Source organism: Blastomyces dermatitidis (genome assembly GCF_000003525.1).
Source record: "Blastomyces dermatitidis ER-3 genomic scaffold supercont1.6, whole genome shotgun sequence".
Taxonomy (NCBI): domain Eukaryota; kingdom Fungi; phylum Ascomycota; class Eurotiomycetes; order Onygenales; family Ajellomycetaceae; genus Blastomyces; species Blastomyces dermatitidis.
In genome coordinates, this window is record NW_025544779.1 from 2336929 (window position 1) to 2360969 (window position 24041).

Below are 24041 nucleotides of genomic sequence, written 5' to 3' on the forward strand. Positions count from 1 at the left end.
TCAACTCAGATATAAGATCATGAATGAAGATCTGTAAATAGAAAGATATTGAAAGCTCTTCATTCAACACAAGATAGTGTAAGCTGAAGTATGTGAAGTATAATATAAGATTACTCACTTGTCTACACTCAGTGAAGTGTTCATAATACTTGTCTTATATATTCACTTTCTCAAAGTTGTGCAAGATTCACTTAGAAAACTCATTTCATGTTTATGAGAATGAATATTGCTCTGAGTCTGTAAGATTCATCTTTTCATCAGTCATTTATAATGACTTTGCTTTTCTGTGTAGAAATACAGCAGATCTTAAGACTTATTGAAATTTCATTAACTGTCTGTCTGTGAGTTTATGTTTAATCTGATAATATGATTGCATCTGACTTAGTCAGCTGATTACAGCATCATTTTTTTGATTGTTATTAAAGCTTGATAACTTCAGCAGATCTCTTAGCTTGATATATTTTATACTCAGATTCTCATTCTGCACAGTGATCTCTGATGATGTGTATGCTTCTGAAGAGATTATGAATGATCATGATGAAACCTTCAGATTCAGTGTAGTTGTCTGTCTGTGTAAACATTTGATCTTCTGCTGCAGGCCTAAGATCTGATTTTCTCTATTCTTATTAATGATGATGATTGTGTCAGTGAAGCTCTTCATAGTGAATGCTTAGTCTGCAGTAAATGCTAATTGTTATTTAACCTCTGTCTCAGCCTGCTACTGTGTATACAAGGTCTTGATTTCATTTAGAATTCTTGTACATGTACAGAGCTTCAATTCTGGTTCAGCTGTCTCAGCTGCTTTTCTTACTGCTTTAAGTAATTTCTCTGAGAGGTTCTGTATACCTTTCAGTTCAGATAGCAGAGAAGAGTGTTATTTATATCAGCTAGAGAAGGTATTCATTTCAGTGATTTCTTATTGATTGTATGATATCTATTGTTATTACTGTATTATTATATTACTATATCACTGTATTATTATATCACTATATCATTATATCACTATATCATTATATTGCTATATCACTCTGTTATTATTGTACAACTCTGATGATGATCACTCTTTCTTTTATTCTTCTTTTGAGTAGAGAGCAGACTTCTTTGAATCTGATTCACTGCTCTCATTCTCTTTCTCACATCTCATTCATTCACATCTCATACATGGCATGCATCTGAGCATGAAGTTTTCCCTTAATAAGCAAAGCAGCATCAATTGAATGCTCTTTCACTCATCACTCTTCATACACTATCTTTTGAGGCATTTTCTAGGACCACACTGGCATGATAACTACAAATCACTTTGTAGATGGAATTATCATGCCCTGGAGGAGCCTGCGCTTCTCACCGGTTTTTAGACATGCTACCAGATGTGATTCAAAGGTTGCTTAAGCCAGCGTACGATTACAGGCGTACGCCAGCTTCTTATATATTGAATCTCATACACTAAATTAATTAGCGGCCGCTAGGGCCCCTTTACATTCGTACGCGTACGCTAGTAGTTCGGAAGCGGCCGCGTTATTATCCGACGGTCGTACGTTCTTCCGAACCACATCTGCATAGACAAACTATCAGTTCTGTAAACTGTGTTTAATATATAATGAGAGAAGTTTGAATTTCTGACAATGTCATTCAGTCTGATAAATATGTCTGTCATCTTTCAAACAATGATGAATACAATTCTTTATAAACAGAATGAAACCTCATGCCTTGTATACCTTGATAACATTCTAGTCTTTTCAAACTTATATGATGAATATCTGAAGCATCTCAATGAAGTGCTTATAACTCTGACAGAGTATAAGCTCTATATCAAATTAATCAAGTGTGTGTTTGAAATGAAAGAGTTGAAGTTTATAGAATATGTAGTGAGTGATGACTGTATACATCTCATTCTGAAGAAATTGAATGTCATAGTGAATTGACTGTGGCTGAGAAATATACATTATATATAACAGTTTCTTGAGTTGATCTCATACTACTGCAGATTCATCAAGAATTTCACATGAATATCTGCATCACTCTCAGATCTCTTAAGAGAAATGAATGCAAATCTGTGAAAGAAGAAGTTTCATTCAATTATCTAAAATACTGTATGTGAAGAGACTTTTCTCACACTGAGAGAATGTATAATAATATTCTCAGTACTTATTCAATCAGATCATAATAAATCTTTCTATATTAAGATAAATGTATTCAAATGAGTTATCAGAGATGCTCTTCTACAGATAAGCAAGAATAGCAAGCTGCACTCAGTGATGTATGATGATAGAAAACTATTGAGTACTGAGCTCAATTACTCAGTGTATGAAAAGAAATTACTAGTAATCAAGCACATGCTGATGTTGTGAGATAGATATATTAATAACAGATATATAATAACAGTGATCACAGATTATGAAAGCCTTATCTATCTATAATCAATGACAAAATCTTTCAAATACTTAGTATGTTGAATCTTGAAGTTTCAAGTGTACAATCTTCATATCAAATACTGAAAGAGATTGAATACTGTGATATCTGATATAATCAGTTACAGACCTGATTTCATGAGTGAGAGTTCTGTAAATCAGACATAAGAAATATTCATGTTAAATGTACTGAGAGAATGTAAGGAATCAGAATAAGTGAACATCATAATCTCTCACTTGAAGAATGATAAGATGTCAGATGATAAGTGTCTTATAAAAGTAGTAGAAGAGATGCTTCTGAGCTTTAAGCTGAGAAAATTGAAAAACAACATTATACTTTACTGTGATCTAGAATACACAGAAGCTCTCTATTTAGAATCTTTATTTAGACATGACTTGATAACTTATATGCATAAGGAATTCAGTCACTTAGAAAGCTCTGAACTTATGAGTGTACTCAAATCAAGAGTATACTGATCAAGCATGACTGAGGACATTCAGATGTACACTCACAAGTGTCTGAATTACCAGATTATGAAAGAATCTAAGAAAGGATTAGAATATGAGAAAGTATAATATCAGATGAAGTGTACAATACAACTATTCAAATGATGAGAGATGAATCTTATAGACATATTACTGTGAATGTCAAATGAAAATTGATGAATAATCACTGCTATTGATTACACTACTGACTGATCAGTTATAAAAGCAGTTTCAGAGATGATAGAGAAGGTGATGATGAAGTTTCTATATAATGAGATCTATATTAACTATGAAATACTGTGTGAGATTCTAACTGATAATAATGTGAATCTCATAGAAGAAGTAGTGAGGTATTTTATGAGCTAGTTACAGATAAGACATTGTAGAACAACATCATATTATTCACAGATAAATGAAAAGATAAAATACTTGAATAAAATCTTGAGCAATATGCTGACAAAATATCTAGTGAGCAAGTCTATGAGACTATGAGATGAATATCTCAGACAGGTGCTATTAATCATGTGAATTCAACAGCATGCAGTCTTCAAGCATTCATCATTCTACCTGTTGTATAAATTGCATCCGCGCATCCCGGAGAATGCTTTGAAAAAGATGAGAGAGAGAACAGTTGCAGACACAACAGTCATGAACATGAAATCAAGATTGAAAGAGATCAGCCACACACATATAAAAGCTAACAAGTTACTTCTGAACTGAGCAATTCAATCAAAAAGAATATGAGACTCACTTGTTAAGAAATCAAGTCTTAAGATAAGAATATAAGTTCTCATATATAATGAGAGTTCTGAGAAGTTTTAATCTAGATGATTTGAGTCATATAAAATACTCAAATCACATTCTCTGAGAATGTATGCATTGAAAGAATCAGAGAGACAGATCTTATACAACTTAATCAATGATTCACAACTTATGAAAGCAAAGATACAAGATCTCAGCAGATTATAATCATCTACAGCACTATCATCAGCATTGAAAAAGAAGAGACTTATAATTAAAAAGTCTTACAAAGTAAGAGAAATTATAGATGCTTATGAATCAGATGATCTCACTTATTCTGATCTTTTCATAATTATAAGAAAAGAATGAGAAGAAATGAAGAAATCAGATAAATATCACACTTTAATAAGTGATGAGACTGTAGCTGATTATATGATAATATACTGCAGATAGCAGATGCAATGTGATAAAGAGTGATCTCAGAGTGACAGACTTGTATATAAGTCAGATCACAGAAGAAAAAGAAATTCAGAGTTAAATTTAACTGTTTACATCAGTTCAATTACAGAGATTACAGAGGATGAACTATCTGAAATATCTGTGAATATATAAGACTAAGTCATCTTAATCTCTGAAGATGCTCAGAGATTGAGTGAGATTAGTTTCAATAAGTTATTCACTGTAGTGATCTGAGTGAGTGAAGAGAGACAGTATAATATATGAGACAGAATCATAAAGATGAAAGCTGTCAAATCTAGTCACTGAACACTGTATTATATAGAGATTGTGTAAGAGTAGTAGCTAGCAGATAAAGAAAAAGTGTAAGAAAAAGAAAAGAGATAATGAATTGATTATCAACTGTAAGAGTCAGTCATAAAAAGATAAATATTATTATACACATCTCATTCATTTTTATACATTATATATTTAATCTATTTTCAACATTACATCACTCAAAAAATGTCAAAAATAAAGAAAATCTCAAAACTTGAGATTCATAAGAGATTTGAGAGTTGTAAGTTACTCTTATAACAATACTATGCATGTCTCTGATTTCTCTATCACTCTGTGTATAACATTAATGTCATTTATCACAATATTGACTGAAATGCTAATATAGAAATGCACATGTATATATGTAGAGAAATTGAAGAAGAGTGTAGAATCTGCAGAATCAGAAGTTAGAGCAGAGAGAGCAGAGATGAAAGAAATAGAAGAAGAAGAAGACACAGAACTGAATAAATAACAGTGAGAGTCACTCAGAGCTGAACACTTATAACTCAGTGTATACACAATCTTCTCTGCAGAGAAGAAAGAGAAAGTAATAGAAGAAGCTTAAGAGTGAGAGAGAGTAGTCTCAGCAGCATTATTATCTTCAATGAGAATAATCTCTGACACTGAAGTAACTAAGAATCATTATTAGTATATAAAAATTGCAAAATCAGAGATGAGAACAGTTACTGAATGAATATCTACTAGTCTTAGAGTTGTATATGTAATTACAACACACATGAGGCTTCTCAGAAAGAGAGAGAGAGATATAAGAAAATGCAGAAAGCAGAACACAGTGTATAAACAGCTCATTCTCACAATAACATTTCAGACAAGATATACAAGTCTCACATCTGTGAGTGTAAAAGAGTATGATATTCATATTCTCATTTCTGAAAACACAGATATCTTTTGCCTGTATTACAAAGTCAGATAACAGATGTTAGAGAATAGACTGATACAGATCTATTATTCTGAAGAAATTTATCAGAGTGAATATCTCTGTAATATTGAACTTTATAGTTATAAAAAGCTTCTTGATATCTGTGAATATTATGACTTTGTACATAGTAAAACTCATAACAATTTCCTCTAAGAACAGAAAAATCAGTGTCAGATTGAAAAGATGAAAAGAAAAAGACTTATAATTTTAACACTGTTAAGAAGAGAGATGATTCTCTGATATAAATAAATAATTATCTTATTATAAATATTTAAAATGAATATAATAATCAGTGTTTATAACTGAGCTCTAGATAGTCATGTTATACACAGTCTTTATACAATAAATTATTCTAAGAGTCAGTAAGAAGAGTGAGAGCATACATACTGAGAGATATAGTTTATTAAGTCTATACAATATCTTCTTGAATTGGGGAGAGCTGATAACAAAAGCAGAGACAGTAAAACCAGAAGTGGCAGAAGTGAGAGTTATGAGAACAGAGATAGTAAGAGCAGGAGAATCAGACACAGAAGCAGATGTAGAAGATTAAGAGAAAGTGACAGAGAAAGAAACAGAGAGAGAAGAGAGAAATACAGAAGACTCAGTTATATATGACACAGACAATTTCTTCATTATCACATTCTTCAAGTTCTCAATTAATGATTTAATATTGAGTTCACTATTATTGATAAATACAGATCTGTCAACACATGATAATTCTATATGAATAAAAACAAATATATCAGCATCTGCATTCATGTAAAATCATGTCAGAAAACACAATCAGAAACCTGCTGAGAAGAGAAATAATTAAGAGTGTATAAGAAGATATATTATTATTCATGATAATACATCATTCTAATAATTATTAGAAGATAAACAAGTTCTGACTATGTTTCACAATATATTATACTTACTGCTAATAAACTGTCTAGTATGAGCACTATAATGATGCTTGTTATAAGAATGAGAAGTCATTGTCAGAAATATGTATAATATAATAGATGAACAGATGAAAAGAGTTGAACAGAAGAAGAGATAGAAATCTTGAATGAGATAGTGATATTTAATAATAATGATAATAAAGAAGATGATTAAAGAATGAGAAAAGTTAGTGAATGAGTAATGTAATATAGTGAAAGTTTCTTTATAAGAATATACACAGAATACTAGCTGAATTAGAAATAGATTATATAATTATAAGATACTAGTGATGAGCTAATCTGCATGAAGCTAGAGTGTATAACATGATCACATGAGTGTGATTAAATCTGGTGAGAAAGAATATGATTCAGAAGAACATATAACTGTCAGATAATAACACAGCTGCTTCCGAACTACTAGTATACACATATGAGTGCAAAGAGGCCATAGCATATACTAATTAATTTAATGTATGAGATTATAATATAAGAAGCCGGTATATGCCTGTAATCATACACTGACTTAAGCAATCTTTGAATTACATAATAATACTGAATTGATTATCAACTGATTTTCAATCAATTATTAATTACTTAAATATATAGATTAAATCTATTTTTATTACTATAATTAATTCAGAATCAATTCAGAATTAATTTAAAATCAATTTAAAATTAATTATTAAATATTTTTATCTTAATATATTTTAAAATTCTGTAAAATATCTCTTTATATTCTATATGAATTTGTCTGTTCATTTAATTGATTATGAATCAGCTATACATGCTTTGATTAATTAATGAGCTGAATGAATGAGACTATGAGTGGATTGAAAGATTGAAAGTCAATTACCAACTGATTATTACTGTATTGTGCGAGGTCGGGGTCATGATTATGTAACGAGGTCAAGTGGCGCACTTAGCGAGGTCAAGTTTTCTGTATACACCGTAAGAATTTGTCCTGGAAGGAGAGTGGCTGCTTAGTCAGGAGCCATAGTTAGTGTAGGCTACTGGGGGCAAAAGAGCTCAATCACCACCAGCGCACTGCTGGTAGAAGGGCCGATCAACCGCGGGACCCCCAACAGTTAGTTAACTACCAATTGAGCTTATGTGGGGAACGTCTTGGGCGCTCATTCCGAAACTTATTAGTTCTATCAACACCAACCACTCAATCTCCGGCCAGCAGTGACATAAAGCTATCTTTCTCCCCCGCCAATCGACATGGCCTATTCAAGGCAAGCCGCCCAGACGGATATGAGGCAACCGTTTGTACAAAAAGATCAAGGTGCGCCTCGATTACACTCAATTAAATACCCACCTCTAACTTGCCAGAAGGGAAACATCCTCAGGGTGTTTGCAAAACGAGAACGAAGAAAGGCCTTCGAAAAAGTGCACGCCTAAACCTGGAGTACAGCAACCATAGTGAGCACAAACACTCTCTTCCCATGAACAAGACTCTATCCCGGGAAGTATGTCAACCCACTTCACAATAAATCTAAGCTTAAGCTCACTTCTGTAGGGCCAGCTGACTACTCAACAACTCAAGAGTCGAAAGCGGTCGCGTGAAGCCGGAACCGACAACACACCAACTGACCACCTCCGGAAGCGACCACGGATATTTCCAAGCCTTACCGCAAAGAGACCGGGTGACCAAGGAGCACCATCCCGCAACAGGAACGACGCCCTATTTGATCCCATTGAGCATTGGCGGAGGGAACAAGCTTGGCCAAAGGAATATTTGGAACCGGACGGTGAAATGAGTCATCTACTTGCGTGGAAGAAGTCGGCATCCTCCCTTCGCCGCAAACGATCAGGGCTGGGCTCCCTTAAGGCTACCTCCAATACACCAAGCGACCAAAAGCCGAGGGAGGAGAAGAGTGCGCCATACCAAGATCCACGTTATTCGATTCTTCTTGAAACGAAGGGCAGTTATGTGGACAAATCCGAACTGGATATCACAGATGCCAGCAAACGCCTCTGCAGAACATTGCTCGAGAAGGAACAGACTGTCCCAAAAGACTCCTTGTTTCATGATGATACGTTTGATAAGGCCTGCCGAAAATTGCAAGATAAAAACGAAGCTAGGGTCATTCAAGATATTTCTCGACTGATTGTTCCTTCTGCAGAGACATTTGCTACATTTGGTGCCAAACCCTTGAACATTTTAGTCGAAAGCGTCAATGAAGGCTGGAATAACTCCATCCCCCTTGTTGGACCTCGTCCGCAGCCTGACTACGCTGTGGGATTTAGGCGCGCTGCATTCACGGAAGATCAACTTTCGAAGATCAAGCCCATTTTAGGTGACGTCATGGACCTGTCTTTCTTCATGGCCACATACTACATGTACTTTCCATTCCTAACATGTGAAGTGAAATGTGGTGCTGCAGCACTTGATGTAGCAGACCGACAGAATGCTCACAGCATGACCCTTTCGGTCAGGGCAATTGTGGAGCTCTTTCGGCTTGTAAAGCGAGAACAAGAGCTCCACCGGCAAATTCTGGCATTCTCCATCTCCCACGACCATCGAACAGTAAGAATCTATGGCCATTACCCTGTGATGAAGGGTAAAGAGACTACCTTCTATCGCCACCCTATCCGCACTTTCGACTTCACTGAACTAGATGGCAAAGAGAAATGGACAGCATATAAGTTCACCAAGAATGTCTATGACATATGGATGCCAATGCTCTTTGATATGATCTGCTCGGCCATTGACCAGTTACCGCCTGATTTCGATTTTGAAGTCCCGCTGCTTCTACAATCTGGACTTTCGCAAGATCCAGAGAGTCATCATCTCTCGCGACTGGAGCAAGAATCTTTATCGGAGGACGCCAGCTCGCCGGATGATTGAAAAAAAAGTTTTTATGACTCGTTTTCTAGTGTATCGAATAAATCCTCAGATGTATCTTGCAAGCACGGCCCGCCCGAGTGTGTAGGGAACATGTTCATGCTTTGTGCCGCTAACCTCCCATTCCCACCCGGTGCACAAACGCAGAATAAAACGCCCATCGTCCGCTCCCTTGGTTTCGCCAACTGTTTATTGGCTTCATATAATAAGATACCGGAGCGGGAGCTGATTGAGGACTGCTCTTTGGAATTTGGTCTTGATTTCGGCGCTCTCAATGTCTACGTCAGTCGCCAGGTAGACGAGGACGACGATCCAGATGGAGTCAGCGGCCTGCGCTACTGACGACTGATTTCAAGCGCAATACTGCTTTGGGGATCAAAAAGAGTTGTACCGTTCGTGTCAATGAGAAGATATGGTGTATTCGTGACGGCCATACGTGGAAGGATTGTCAGCCGCATGGAGATGAATCACCCACACTTGTGGATGAGATTAACAGGCTTTACGACAACTCGGGAGGTTCATAACAAATCTGAAATAAGAAAACATCCAGCACCGGCGTAGCTCTTGCTTTTGGTTTTCGTCATTATCCCATCCTTTGAGATTTGGTTGTATAAATCAAATATCTCACCCGTTATCGTGCTCCTCGCTACCCTTTGCCACAATATATACCCTATTCTTGGCCACCCGCCTTGTCTTACTATCCTTTCAACACCTATTCCTTTCATTTCCGATGTATGAATCCACTGAGCTTCCCTTCTTCAGTGCTATTCTGCCTATCTGAAAAAGAACCGTTTCCCATGTGTATATCCCTATCTATTTACTTTTCTTTTCCTCTGCTGGCGGAGAACCTTTGCACATGGGCTATGAGTCCTCCCTGCTGAAGGATGGGGATTCATTACCTCAATAAATGTACATGATAAATCCACACTGTTGAGCATGTTTTACACTTGCTAATGCATTTTCCAAGCTAAGGATTTATCCCTGTTTATCTTTACCTAGGCGTGGCTGGAGAGACCTATATCTCTAACAGCAGGATGATGCAGCACTGGCCATATTGCCATACTGAAGCTGCAGTTTCCTAGAGAAGCTTTTTGTTTCAATTGTGACTGTCTCCTAACTTCATTTTGACAGAACTGATATAAAAAGTTATTGGGATGCTAATTGCTGGTCTGTATCTTCTTTGCTCAACAAACATACCGGCCATTCTAGAAGTTTTTAATATTCAATGCTACATGGCCAGTGGTTGTATATCTCACAACACATAGACATAGCAACCAGACACCTCTTTGTTTTCACCCAAACGCGTCTGTCTGCTCCTACATCGATATCTCTCTTTCACGCCAAAACTTCCTCACACAAATTCGTCTGTTATCTTCCACCTTCAGGCTTGATTTGACATCTCCACTAGAGCCACATACCCCCCATCTAGTGGATGAGACATCATCCTCAATCGAGTGTATAAGATCAGAAACACTCAGTTATCAAAGATCTCAACCCCTTTCTCCAAGCCATGTCTCCCAACTACGCGATGCACCACGGCCCTGAATTCGCCAATGGAAACCACTTAACAGTCCGCAAAGCCAATGCCAACCTGGACGATGAATCCTCTGCACTTGCAGAGAAGTACCTCGATGCCAATTCTGTGAAACCAATGCTGTCAGAATTTGTCAAGAATTCCGATCTCTTCCGTCTTCTCTATGAAGTGTTTGAACACCATATTTCACTGGTCAAGTCCCGCTCGCAGGCCTTAGGGGACGGCCAGATCACTGTTTACGATAAGGCTCTGCTTGAATTGATTGACAAGGGCGCTGAAACGTGTTACATGGGTGCAATCCAGTTGTTCCTTGATCAGGTTATGGGGATGGAAGGCGCTGAAGCTGCCGACCTGGAGGCCCTGGTTGTCAAACATGTGGCTGTCAGGAGTCTATTGTTGAACGGTATGGTTTTCGCCCTTTGTTTAGAATTCTTTGTTATTTCGCTACAAATTTGGATATAGGAGAAGAAAATAAAGACAAGAAACTAGAGGAACTACTTCTATATACTAACTGCGCTTTCCATTTAGTAACCCGCACCAATGGTCAGGAAGCCACCGACCCCATCCCAGCCCTTCTCAAAAAGGGTGCTATAAACGGCAGCGCCCCTGGCCAAACCCACAAGGACAAGAACGGCCCACGCAACAACGCAAAGGAGCTCAAAACCATCAACGACAGCCTTTCCCGCATCCTCTCTACTTTTTCCAATGCACAGCGAGAGTACAAGTTAATCCCAGATAGCGATGTCGTCGCGAAGTCCCGCGCCGCGAAATTTCTCCGCGACACCGCTGAAAACGCCCTCAACTACCTGCATGCCCGCAAGATGGAGCATGCCATGGTCCCGACGCTGGAGGCGGCGTTCCAGATGGCGAAGGAGAAGGCGATCGCGCTTAGTGGGGGCAGGAAACGGCCCTTTGAGATTCATGAGGCTGATTGTAAGCGTGGAGGAGGGAAGCCTGCTTCATCGATGTCGTCATCGGCATCGCGGTTTGCGAAGCGTCGGTCTCAGCCGCACTGCTACCGTGCGTCCCGTCCTAGAGGTGATTGCTACCGTCCATACTAAACTCAAGGGGAGATGAATGGTTGGGCATAGTTTGATCGACATCTAGTAAAATTGCCGTATGGTGGCCATGTCAATCCTTTTCCAGGTCGAATGCAGCGTTCAAACTTCTCCATTTTTTTGATGTGGCGTTTGAAATACATACAATGGGTATTTTAGTAGTGAGAATGTCTGAACCCTCCATAGCAGTGAGAGGTTTGCTGGTATTTAGGAATAAAAGGCTAAAATGATTTCAAGTATTTATTGTATGATTCGATCTATCCTCCTTTCTCCTTTGTCGTACCCATCTTCTACTTCCTAGACAGTGGAAGAAGAGGTAAGATATTATCGTTGATTATCCATCCACCCCTCATTATACATGTATCCCCCCGGATTAATATTCATGTGGCTCCGTAAGCCTCCAGCGAGTTAGTTATCTCTGAAATGTAAATGGGGACAAAGTTCATCGGAACAAAAGAGCCTGTTGCTCGTGCCTGAGTTTCCGCGAATAGCAAACCCACCCAGCACCCAAGTCCACAGTCGGCGGGCATTTTGTAGGGTCATGATCTAAACCATAGAGAAGTACACTGAGACCACCTTCGGGTGACTGTTCTGCAGAATATCAATTGTTCTCTCTTTCAAACACTCGTTCCAAATGCTGATTAGCTTCATATCACAAGGATGACTGTGAAAGACGTGTAGGTTTAAAGCAAATTTCATCAATGATTTCAATCAATCAATACAAGTATTGAGATATTTCCAAATTTCTCGCATCGCGACAAAACGATCACTGCCGCTGTCAGGAGAAGTGGAGAGTGGGCGTAGTTTCGTCGAACTTGCTACAGCTAATCACCGCAATATAGTACGTGGTTAGACTATTCACTCTCACGAGATACTTTTCATACGAGAATCGCATTCAAAAGATGCATTTGTCATTTGCTATTTCGTTATTGTTGTTATATTTCCAACCTGCTGAGTATCACGGCTGTTTGAACTATCAATGGATGACGACGCATAGCTCAGTGAAACGTACCACCCAACATCAAGAACTTTTTGTCCTACTGGAGATGAATTTCCACTAAGACGATGAGAGGACTTCACTGCAAGATTCCTTAATCCAAGTTCAATTCCGAACCTCGAAGTTCCTTGGTACACCCTCTCATCTACCACCAGCACCAAGGCGGTGGTTTTCATCCCATTGTCCGAAACGATACTTTTCCATCATGGGCAATACACTATCCTAAGGGAAAGTAGCATATGGCCTGTATTCCACAGTTCCAACAATCTGACCGGGGGGATCAGGTTCGTCAGTCCTGGAATATCTGGCAAGTTATACATCGCAATCCGGGAAAAGAATCTATACGCTGCGTAAGCATTGGGCAAATAGTCGCTGGCCATGCTACTAGCTCTCCGCTATAGGCATTTTCAAGCAAGGGAACGTACGTACCTGAATGGAAAGTTATCAGTGATAAACAGGCAGCAAGACCCGCACTGTCTTTCGGACATTTGCACACACCAAGTGATGAACTATGGGCTTGCGCAGAAGGAATGACAGTTGCTTCAATGTATCCCCAAAATTTTCAAGACGGCTGAAGCTTGTCATTTACTAATTATTCCTGACCTGATCCTCGCAGCTAGTTAGAGCTTGCGGCGTTGCTTGTACGGGAGTAACAAACTGTTGGGCGGAAGCCGCCTAGCGGTCGCCCTAGCGAACGTGGTACGTGACGTAGCGTTATATAGATTAGCTAGTTCCTACGCCCCAATAGAGAGGTTCAACCATCCCACACAAACAAGCTAAATAGACCACGTGATCTGGGTGCGGAGAGAGCTCGGAATCGATCTTCAACAGCCTTCAAGCTCAGCGCGAACAACCTGTTTATGGATTTCCCTAAACCTTGGACCATTTGGCGGTTACGATTTTAATATTACTCCCAAACTAACTGTTTTAAGTCCGACCTACCTCATGAAATACGTTTCAGCACATTAGGGTTATCTTTCCGGTGCCCTATGTCCCCGACATCCAGGGAGCCCTGCAGCTCCCTAAACTACACCTACAATGCTCAACCTTGAAAACCAGCCCCCTGTTTCTCGCCGTTTCGTAAATACACCCTCCTCTTCGACTGCTGGAGATACTCCGTCAACGAGCTCCTCCACCTCTTCGAACTCCCAGTTGACACCAGAAGATGAAATTTCGGGCTCAATATTAGCAGATACCCCGTCATCCCCTAATTGGGGGCAGCAGCCTCCTGAACTAGGGAGACTTCAAGCCAATTTCAATGGCAACGGGCATAATGAAAACTTAGCAGAGCCCCGAGAATTAGCGCATGATGCATACGGGAGCGAGCTGAGCGATAATGGCGGACCTTACATCTCTCCGAAAGGAACGGAAGAATACGACTACATAGAGGAGCCTGTTTCCTCAAAGATATATACTGCCGACGAAGAGAGGCGCATCGTCAGGAAGTTTGATCTGCGATTGACCATGTTTATGGCGTTGTTATATATGCTGTCCTTCATTGATCGATCAAGTGAGTTCACATCTTGGTCCCTAAGCGTCACAAATTCTAAACTCTGTTATGCCTTTTAGACATCGGGAATGCCAGGATCGCGGGAATGGAAAGAGATCTCAAACTCACGTCCTCGCAATTCGAATGGGTTCTCACGGCGTTTTACATCACATATATTTGTTTTGAATGGATGACGCTTATGTATACAGTCGTCCCTGCACATATCTATATTTCTATATGCTGCTTCTCCTGGGGCCTTCTTGCCGCATGTCAATCTCTCGTCTCCTCATTTTGGCCCCTTGTGCTTCTCAGGGCGCTCCTCGGTGTTGCTGAAGCGGCCTTTGGGCCAGGTCTTCCGTTCTTTCTGTCCTTTTTCTATAAGCGCGAGGAGCTGGCTTATCGCACAGGGATGTTTATATCCGCTGCTCCGCTCGCAACCTCCTTCGCCAGCGCCCTTGCATGGGCGATTGTGAAGCTAAGTGAAGATGGACCCATCGCACCATGGCGCGCATTGTTACTCTTCGAAGGGTTCCCAAGTGTAATTGTTGCTGTATTTGCGTGGATTTACGTCCCTGATAGCCCTGGTAACTCCCGGTATCTCACCCCTCGAGAGAGGAAAGTTGCACAGCTACGCTTGAAAATCAACGATGGCATGCGTCATAGGGATAAATCTCGTAAGCGACGGTTTGAATGGAGTGAGATCGGCCGAACACTTCGCGATCCCAAGGCGTATCTCACTGCGGTGAGTTCCAGGAGCGAATCATTTGTTTTAACATTTCTGCGCCGTTCATTATTTACTAAAAAATCCTCGTTCTCTTGTAGCTTATGTTCTTCAGCTGCAATGTCGCTTTCAGCTCATTGCCAGTCTACCTCCCCACAATTCTAAAAGAGTTCGTCTATCCTACTTGCAACAGTAGTATAGAGTGGTCGTCGTCGACAACTAACCATCCTAATAACACCTAGCATGGGCTACTCTGCCATCACCTCCCAAGCCCTATCCGCCCCACCGTACATATTCTCATTTCTAATCGTCCTCCTCACCGCCTCCCTCTCTGACCGCCACCGTACCCGCAGCCCCTATATAATAACCCACGCCCTCCTCAGCTCCGCTGCCTACCTAACCATCGCCTTAGCAGGCCACTTCCACACCCATCTCTCCTCCACTCTCCAAATCCTCATTCGATACATAGCCATCTACCCCGCCGCAGCGGGCTTCTTCTCGTCCATCACCATAATCATCACCTGGACGATGGACAACCAGCCCGCGAAAGAAGGTAAGGGAACCGGCATGGCGATCCTGAATATCATCGGCCAGTGCGGCCCACTCGTTGGGACAAGATTGTATCCACGGACCGATGGCCCGTGGTATGTACGTGGTATGGCCGTTTGTGCTCTGTTTATGCTTTTGGTGGCGGCGTTGGCGCTCGTGCTGAGAGTGCTTTTGCAGAGGGAGAGTGAGAGGGTGTTAAAGGGTGTGGGCGCGGCGGGCGTAGATGAGATTGAGATGGTTGAAGGGGAGGCTGCCGGGCTGATGGGCCGTGTCTCTGGCTCTGGCTCTGGCTCTGGCTCTGGCTCGGGTTCGGGTTTGGGCTCGGGCTCAGCGGGCTTGTCGATGAATGGAAGGGAGAAAGGTGCTGGTGACGGGGGATTCACATATATTATTTGATCTTCCCAGGTCTCTGCTCTATATTTTTGACTATTTGCGTTGTCCGATTAGGGCTAGTGAACAATTGTTTGTGGAATATACGCTTGGAGATTCGATTTTAGATTCGCGCCAGTAACTATCTAACAACCCAGTAACCTCTAATGTTGATAACTTTCAAATCTACCAAAACTTCGCGTGAAATGCACAGCAAGCCCAAGGTGGGGTGGATAGCGTAGTGGTAAAAGCGCTGTCCGTGGAAGGACCATGGTAAGTAGGAACTGGCTGGCTATGGGGGATGGCTCTTCCGAGATGTCAGGGTTGCAGGTTTGAATCCTGCCTCCCTCACAAGGTGATTTTACCATGATCTATTGATTACATCCACACAATCTGGGGCCAGTTCTTGACTACAGAGAGTTAATTAATAGATTAGGAGGAAATGATTTTCACTATATATATATAATCAATGGACAGAATGACATTAAATCTTAGTGTATGAAGATTGTCTTTGCATTCAGTCAGATTTAATATGATTTTAGTGATTTTCTCTGAACCGTCTAGTTTAGAGATATCAAAGATTCAGAATTATACTAGATTTTAAATTGAGAGTAGTGAAGAATTTTCTCTGATCAATGATATACACATAAAATCATATAATTAGTAAAGGCTGCTTGAGACTGTATACACCTCAGTGAGAGTAGTCAGATGAGTGATTGGAAATAAATTCTGCCCTCAGACTGAGATGATGAGGGGGGTCTCCTGCATAGTCTCTGACTGAAATAGGAGAATAAATAACTCAGTGTCCCACTATACCCTATCCGTGATTCTGAACGGAAAAAAATAAAAAAAATCGCGTTGATAATTTTCTACCAATTGTTTAGTGTGATAATTCCGAACCCCGAACCTAACCCTGAAAATGCAAACGCCGCCTCGGTACATCCGTAAACTCATGATCATGAAAGACATAAGAAAGAAAATGATGAGGAAGGGGAAGAGGAAGAAGCCCTCCGAGGGAGGAGGCCGGGGGGGGGGGGGGGTATAATCATACAAATTCGATTATCAAGCGCCCTCTCACTCTGTGCCCCAGCCTAACGGTAAACACTGAACGAGTTCTCAAGTGAACGTAGCCCCAAATTCAAATCCGCCCACATCGTCTTTCTGACTTGAACTGAAAAAGTCCAACTTCATCAACAACTGATCCACCCCAGCTGGTTTCCACGGTACATATGCCGCACTCGCACTCACACCCGCACCATCGCCAAACATACCCATATTCCCATCCCCATTCACATTCATCACATTACCACCAACATTGTTCTGCCCCAGGTCAAAAGGCCGCTTACCATCTCCGAGTCGATTATCGTCAATATCACGTAATCGAGAAATGAGATCTGCAGCGCCATTGTCAACTTCGACCCTTGCTATGTGAAGGTCATGCATTATCCTCTTGTCTTCCGCCGCGTAATCGGCTAGGGAATCCACGACGCCCTCATCAGTTTCCAAGTCCAGGTTCTGCTGTACGGTTTCGAGACGTATTACCATGGCGATGAGGTGGTCGATGGCATTTAGGAGTGTGCGGAGTGCTCGGGTGAAGGGTATGTCTGTTAGGAGCAGGGATTGGATGATGGATACCAGGTGAGCGCGGTGGGCCGCTGTGATAGCTTCCGGGTCATGTTGGGATGGTTTATTTTCTTTCCGCGCTTGGGGATCGCCCTGGCCCAGGCTGCTTAAGCGAAAGCGCGCAGCCGAACTTTCGCGCCGGGAGACTGAGGAGACTGCCGTTGCCGGCCGCGAGCCACTCATTGATACTGGTCGGACTTCATCTAGCCATTGCTTCAAGTGTTGCCACGAGTTCGATATAACCTCGCCGTGCATATAGCTTGTCAGCTCTGACAATATAAAAAGAGCTCTACTTGCCGTGATCCAGATCGGTCTGATAGCAGCAGCTCGAGCAAGAGCCCGTTCCCGGTTTGACTGGCATCTTACCTGGCCTCCACGCTTGTTTGCTAGAGGAGGCGCCGGGTGAGTTCTTCGAAGGGATGTCAATTTCCACAGATTACTTAGGTGAATTTGGCCTCGACGAATAGCAAGTAGATAAGAGTGGACTTTCGAGTATAGCCCCATATCGGCCTGAGAGAGAAAGAGATCTAGCGGTGGTTGAACATCTAAAGACAACGTTGTGGGCGTGCCAAATAGTAAATCGTTGAAAGGGACGTCAGAAACGTCTATTAGTGGGCTACTAACTGCCGCTTCTTTCGTGGAAACCCGTCTGTTATCAGTCTTGTCTTTGATGGAAAGGTGTAGAAGTTCTCTGGCGAGGTCGAGTTCGTCGTCTACGGGGTCTTCCGCATTCTGTATTGAATACAGTTCGGACCAAGTTTGAGATAAAACTGCGGCCACTTCCCCCTCCTTAACTGCGAGATTCTCTAATAGATCGGTACTACCCTTCCCCAATCTCAATAGGTCAGGCCTTCGATGTCTCCCTTTTGAAAGATTATTCGCGAATGTAACTAGCCCCATAGCGAATTCGCCACGTCCTAACAAGAGGAAATCATGCAACAAGGAAAGGATTTCCACGATTTTAGGTAATGGGAGAAGTTGTGACAAGGCAGTTTGTGACAATGAAATCCTTATCTTGGATATTGCACCACTAAGGCCAGCGGGCGATATCGGGGAAGAAAGAGCTGAGAGATGATCGAGATAATCTCCATGTAACGTGAGCTTGGACAGCGAGGCCATTGACTCATCTCCAGCGGAAAATTTGCCCTGCGCTCGGATGTGATTCAAGGATTTACCGATGAATAAGATTGAATTGGCAGTGGACGAAGACACAAAGTTTGGCATTAGATCTGCTCGGATTGTGAAGTCGGTATTTTTTTGTTTCTCGTACCCCGTCGACTGGCCTTCCTGGATAAAGAAATCTCCACGTCCGAATGATGGCAATTGGCCGTACAGCACAAACATCGAGAGCTGACGCATGAACGCGGTTTCTCCGGCATTTATCAGCTGAAGGGCCATCTCTTCAAGATCCAAATATCCTGTATGCGACTCCTTTCGAAGGTGATCAATTAGGCTGGCTCCAGTACACATTCCTTGCTCCTCACCCACAATCGGCGACATGAACCGTGCGATCTGCCACAGCCATTGTAACCTCCCCACCCAAGGCAAGAATTCTGAGCGAATTGTTGATAATGGTACGATCCCATGGCCACCAACATATCGAGCATCATTAGCAAGCACTGCTGTCTCAACCTCCAGTATTTGTTTCTGGAAGTTACCCAATTGCACTGTGGAGATATTGGTTGATACCGCCCGACATATTGTGGAGGGATGTGACGAGGAAATTCGCGCTGTATGTTTGCGGAGTAGTGTATGAAGTCGACACAGCTCCGCTATTGGTTGGAGGAGGGCGTGCTCGGCGGGCGAGAGAAACGGGACACCGTCTTTGGCAGAGCCACCTTCCTCTTGGTCAAACAGGGGAGAGTTATGACCGGACAAGGCGAGGAGTATCTCATGGAGCATGCTGGCGGTTGTGAATTGCTAGATTTTTTAAAGTATTAGTGAACTGCAATTGCGTCTGTCTGTGAGTCTCTGTGTCTGTCTTGAGTGGATTCAATCCAACCTAGCGGCGCGATCCTCCTCACTCTTGCCAACTCGACGACGTAACAACAGAATGCAGCCCAGTAATTCGAACCGACACATCGCCTGGAGCCAACTCCATTCATTCTTCGGGGAATAAAATGTCTTTCATGTTTGGGCGGTTGAATTGCGCGTTCACAGAGATTCCTCTATCCAATGTTTCCACAAACGGAGAATTGGCAGCCAAGGACGAACCACGGATGAGTCAGCAACCCTCCACTTTGCCCCAACTCACTAAGATTTCAGCCTTACCATTCGAGCGCCGACGACGACCCGAAGCAACCAACCGCCGCCGCAGACCAACCGCAGACCAACCGCAGCTGAAAAAGGGCTTGCAGACGGAAGTAGTCAAGCCAGCAACCAGGATCAGTACAGTACAGTACTGCGTCAGCCCCCGGAAGCGCCCTTATCTTCCTGCGCTAGTTTTATCGCACGACGACGGGGTTCAAGCCTTGGTGGTGGGGGGGGAGAAAGCTGGGAGGGGGAGGAGACCTGGTGGTTAAATATTTTCACGAAGCCAGTTTTCTGTGACGCCACACTCTTGATCTTGCAATAATATAGCAATCCGGCTTTGGAGCATTGGAGACGTCATCAAATCAAATCAACTCAATAATCAAGTTCCCTTTCACTGTCTCAATTTCCTTGAAGCACCCTCTCACGGGAACCTAGAGATCTAATATCACCGCAATCACCATTGCTTGACGAATCCATCAGGCGTATATTTATTTCCTTTGCCTAACTAACATCGTCGTGTGGACGGAGGCTTGATCACACATCTTCAACATGGGCTTAGGCACAAGATCAATTATTTTTATCCTGGCGATTCTACTTGTGCTGCTTCCCTCGCAAGTGCATGCCTTCGGAGCTGGAAGTATGTTTCCGTTATTTGACTTTGTGTGTGCGCCCAAAGGAAACTCGACACTTGAATGACCCATATCATAACTAGTTGATACTTATTTGTTGGACTGCTCTCTTAGATATCGCTTCTATATCTGTGGTTGAAGGCAAAAATTGGCGCCATGGAGATATCCAGGATATCGTGAAAACCCTTGCGTTCATCAAGGGACATAAATGGACAGGCATTATGATGAAGCGTCTATATTTTGGAAATTGGTACTGTACCTTTACAAGCTTATTTCCCCTGACTTAATCCTTTTATCCAACGCGTTTAATTCAACCACAGTTGGAACTCCTTAGTGATTTTAAACTAACTTATGGCACAATAGGTTGAGAGATTACTCGCAAGCTATAGACGTGGGCACAGTATCGAAAATTCAAGCAGACTCTATCAGGGTCTTGGTTTGGATTCTCAGTTTCATGGCTTTCGGATATGCAACTGCTGAGTTTGAGGTCACAGCTGAGAGACTTGGAGTATACAGACCGGAGGAACATATTGAGTTCGTCTTTACCCCTCCCACATTGATATCATATGTTACGATGATGGATGGCATCATGCGGAGTACTCCAAACATCGCTATTTAAGCCTTATATCCCTTCTAGTGATGATGTTTTAATTTACCATCCTCCAAAAGAAACTATATTCCTAACCGTTTTATTTAAATATAGCAATCCAAAGGGTTACTCGGATGATAAAGATGCGAGGCAATAGTATGTCCTCTACTCCCCGAAACAAGCACACATCTACAACATGCATTGCATCATACAAATCATATATTAACCTCTACCTTTAGTGACCCCCGACTTCGAGGGCCAATTCGACCTATCGAGCTTGAAATCGACCCGGAAACCGGTATGAAGAACTACATTGCCAACGAGCGCGGCGATTGGGCAACCAGCGCCGGGTACGTGAGGTATAGTATTGCGCGAAGCATACATTTTGGAAGGCTCTACCTCGGCGGTGGGCGTCATGAGAAAGGCCGCGAAGAACATTTGAGCGAGGCTCTCAGGTGTCTCGGTCAAGGTAACGTCCCTATACTCTAATTCTTTACGGAAATTTTCTTTACAAAACACCACATCAGGGATTCAATGGCGGAGCTTCACAAAGCTAACAACTATCGATAGCTCTCCATACTCTGGAAGACTTCTCGGCACACAGCAATTACTGCGAATTGGTATTACGAGAAATGAACTATCATAATGTTTTCCCTCATGTCGGGGTGGCCACCCAGATGAACATCCAAGGGAAATACATATTCCCTATCGTCACTGGCACATTTGGCATGACGGATTTCTTTCACAGTTTGCTCGGGGGTGCCTCAGATAATCTTGCTCAGAGTGAAATCAATGAAATGGACAATACACTTGGCAGTGCACAGACGGGTTCTGGTTCCTCGGGAGCCTTGAGTGCTCTCACCAGTCTGCTTTCTAAAGTTCCCGGAATGAAGGGTTTAATCGAAGAAGCGGAAGCCTTAAAGCGAAAATCGGAGGCTCAGGCGCAGGCAAACCAACACCGTGGCCTAGATGATTATGCCGCCTCAAGGAGCCATTTTGATCCCCACGGAAATCAAGGTTTAAACCAGCACAGCGCGTATAACCAGCCGCGGGCGTCCACACCTGCAGATATTAACCCTCAGGAAACGATTTCTCAAATCTACCCGATTTTGGAGTTTAGAGACAGGGTGGCTAAAAGGCTGTCCGCTGCATTCGAGAAAATCCCCGGGCTTGCTTCGCTAATGGAGAAAATCAGCGAAACGCTCTCGATATTTATCTTCTCCCTCTTAGCGCCGTTTATTCGACCCGTGATAAAGATAGCGTCGTCAAAACTACAGCTTGGTGCAGATGAGTTGAAAGCCTCAGAAGCTCAGGCTCAATTTGAACCCTGGACAAACCCGGCCTGCACAGATCCAACCCACTCGTTCCTCTCCAAAGACCATTTCAGCAATATCCTCAACGATCCGGCTGGACGAGTAGCGTCAGCGGTGGTGAAATTCGTCGTCCCTCGTGTTATATATGCATTCCAACACGTTGATGTCCCAGTTGATCAGGTGCTGGACGATTGCGTCTCTGTTCTTCACCACCCCGCGCTTCGACGGTCTGACAACGAAGCACACCAGGAAATGTTTGCGGAAGTCGAACGGTGGGCTCGCGAAAAGGCACGTAAGGGGATAGATTTGAACGATATTCTTAGTGCAGATGGTGTTAAGGCTGGGAAGAATCACGTTGGGGGTGACCCTCACGCTCACACACATGGCAATAGTAACACGCACGCACATGTCCCGCCGCCTAGCCAACACCAGTCATATGGATATGCTCCCTCTCACAGCCACAATCATAGCCAAGGTGGTCAACAGCACGGCTACTGGGGCCATAACCAACCGCAGCATCAATCCCACGATCAGGCAGGTGGTCAATCTCCCAGCGGCTTCCCGAGCATTCCCAACCTTCCAAACCTTTCCAGTATCCCTGGTCTGTCTCACTTTGTAGGCGGTTCCAGCGGCTCAACCAAGCCACCATCCTCCTCTTCCTCACTACCATGGAATCAGTTATCCAACCTCCCCATCCCAGGAATGTCCAATCTCAACAAATTGAGCAAACTATCGGGCTTCCTAGGCGGTGGCGGTGGTGGCTTGACACGTGAATTGCCAGAGGACCAGGGTCATAGCCAGACACGGGCGCTGCCGGCTGAAGAGATCGGATCAGGCTCTCGAGGCCAATCCCAACCATATCCACCATACCAGGAGCAACCGGGTGCCTATCAACAACAACAGCAGCAGCAGGGCCTATATGATGATCCTGGATACACGTTGCCTCCACCATCTGGCTATGAGAGTTATCGCCAACATGTAAATACTAGCGAATACCAACCTCCCACGCAGGGAGCGCATACGTATGACTATTACCAGGCCCCACCTGGTGGATATGATGGTTCACGACGCTATTAAGGACTGGCTGGCTCTCTTGCTGGTTACTGGGCACGAAAGGGAAAAAGAAAAAAAAAAAAGTAATGAATGATGTATTGAATCATGTTCATAACGGTAGACGGGTATCGGATTGGCATTTTGGATCTTCCTTGTCGATAACCGGGGGCTTTATAAAAAAAATAGTTGATATATGTATGAGGGGCTGTAGAATGTCACGCAATAATATGATAGAAAGTTGTTCGTCCCGTCAATAGTGAAGTTTGTTAAAAGTAATTTGATATTGGAATTTTTCTCCGCACATGATCGTGAGCCCACCTAAGTTGGCCAGCTGGTGTATGAACCCCCCTCTATCTACATAGCGCGTACCCCTTTTGTGATCATTCCTCTGAATGGAAAGGAGTCAGCAACTTTAAATTACGGCAGGTACAGTAGATGCCTGATACCTGATAAGGAATGTAGAGGTGATATCGATCAATTGCGATGTTCTTTAGTAAGTCAGAAGGTAGGTTAATCAGTCCCAGAATAACACTCATTCTTGGGGAATTTGAGAGCTGGTTTGAAAGGTAAAAGAAAAAAGAAGAGAACAAGAAAATAAAAGGCAAAACCACAATGTGCCAGTGCTCTAGCTGATTGTACGCCAGGACAAAAAGAAAAGTCCATAGAAAACTCTGTTAGACGAATGAAAAGGGAGCACTCTTCTTTCGTCGCTTTAGGAGTGTTTGGTCTCTGTATGGAAGTAGT

At 42.6% G+C, this 24041-nt stretch overlaps 6 protein-coding genes across 6 annotated transcripts; 5 read left to right on the top strand and 1 right to left on the bottom strand.

Annotated features, from left to right (window-relative positions):
* Window positions 1-7493: 7493 nt before the first annotated feature.
* On the top strand, window positions 7494-9123 carry BDCG_06144 (uncharacterized protein; the record flags this gene model as incomplete). Its single annotated transcript, XM_045421869.1, has 3 exons — window positions 7494-7557; window positions 7605-7741; window positions 7792-9123. 3 exons carry the CDS (start codon window positions 7494-7496, stop codon window positions 9121-9123), a joined length of 1533 nt encoding a protein of 510 aa, XP_045277641.1.
* Window positions 9124-9213: 90 nt separating this feature from the next.
* On the top strand, window positions 9214-9462 carry BDCG_06145 (uncharacterized protein; the record flags this gene model as incomplete). Its single annotated transcript, XM_045421870.1, has 1 exon — window positions 9214-9462. One exon carries the CDS (start codon window positions 9214-9216, stop codon window positions 9460-9462), a length of 249 nt encoding a protein of 82 aa, XP_045277642.1.
* Window positions 9463-10630: 1168 nt separating this feature from the next.
* Window positions 10631-11715, top strand: BDCG_06146 (uncharacterized protein; the record flags this gene model as incomplete). Its single annotated transcript, XM_045421871.1, has 2 exons — window positions 10631-11057; window positions 11183-11715. 2 exons carry the CDS (start codon window positions 10631-10633, stop codon window positions 11713-11715), a joined length of 960 nt encoding a protein of 319 aa, XP_045277643.1.
* Window positions 11716-13548: 1833 nt separating this feature from the next.
* On the top strand, window positions 13549-16317 carry BDCG_06148 (MFS transporter). Its single transcript, XM_045421872.1, has 4 exons — window positions 13549-14219; window positions 14279-14940; window positions 15021-15088; window positions 15162-16317. Exons 1-4 carry the CDS (start codon window positions 13748-13750, stop codon window positions 15862-15864), a joined length of 1905 nt encoding a protein of 634 aa, XP_045277644.1. The 5' UTR covers window positions 13549-13747; the 3' UTR covers window positions 15865-16317.
* On the bottom strand, window positions 16274-19976 carry BDCG_06149 (Spc97/Spc98 family protein). Its single transcript, XM_045421873.1, has 2 exons — window positions 19463-19976; window positions 16274-19380 (listed from the first exon to the last, which is right to left on the bottom strand). The coding sequence occupies exon 2, from the start codon at window positions 19360-19362 to the stop codon at window positions 16954-16956; it is 2409 nt and encodes an 802-aa protein (XP_045277645.1). The 5' UTR covers window positions 19363-19380; window positions 19463-19976; the 3' UTR covers window positions 16274-16953.
* On the top strand, window positions 19305-23600 carry BDCG_06150 (HET-C domain-containing protein HetC). The gene is made up of 6 exons (XM_045421874.1): window positions 19305-20350; window positions 20457-20592; window positions 20706-20876; window positions 21046-21087; window positions 21171-21400; window positions 21502-23600. The coding sequence occupies exons 1-6, from the start codon at window positions 20263-20265 to the stop codon at window positions 23319-23321; spliced, it is 2487 nt and encodes an 828-aa protein (XP_045277646.1). The 5' UTR covers window positions 19305-20262; the 3' UTR covers window positions 23322-23600.
* Window positions 23601-24041: the final 441 nt, after the last annotated feature.

Coding starts and splice junctions, on each gene's coding strand:
- BDCG_06148 (XM_045421872.1), top strand. CDS start 13,748: ATGCTCAACCTTGAAAACCAGCCCCCTGTTTCTCGCCGTTTCGTAAAT. Junction 14,941..15,020: donor CCAAGGCGTATCTCACTGCG/GTGAGTTCCAGG, acceptor GTTCTCTTGTAG/CTTATGTTCTTCAGCTGCAA. Junction 15,089..15,161: donor CTCCCCACAATTCTAAAAGA/GTTCGTCTATCC, acceptor AATAACACCTAG/CATGGGCTACTCTGCCATCA.
- BDCG_06149 (XM_045421873.1), bottom strand. CDS start 19,362: ATGCTCCATGAGATACTCCTCGCCTTGTCCGGTCATAACTCTCCCCTG.
- BDCG_06150 (XM_045421874.1), top strand. CDS start 20,263: ATGGGCTTAGGCACAAGATCAATTATTTTTATCCTGGCGATTCTACTT. Junction 20,877..21,045: donor AGACCGGAGGAACATATTGA/GTTCGTCTTTAC, acceptor ATTTAAATATAG/CAATCCAAAGGGTTACTCGG. Junction 21,088..21,170: donor GATAAAGATGCGAGGCAATA/GTATGTCCTCTA, acceptor CTCTACCTTTAG/TGACCCCCGACTTCGAGGGC.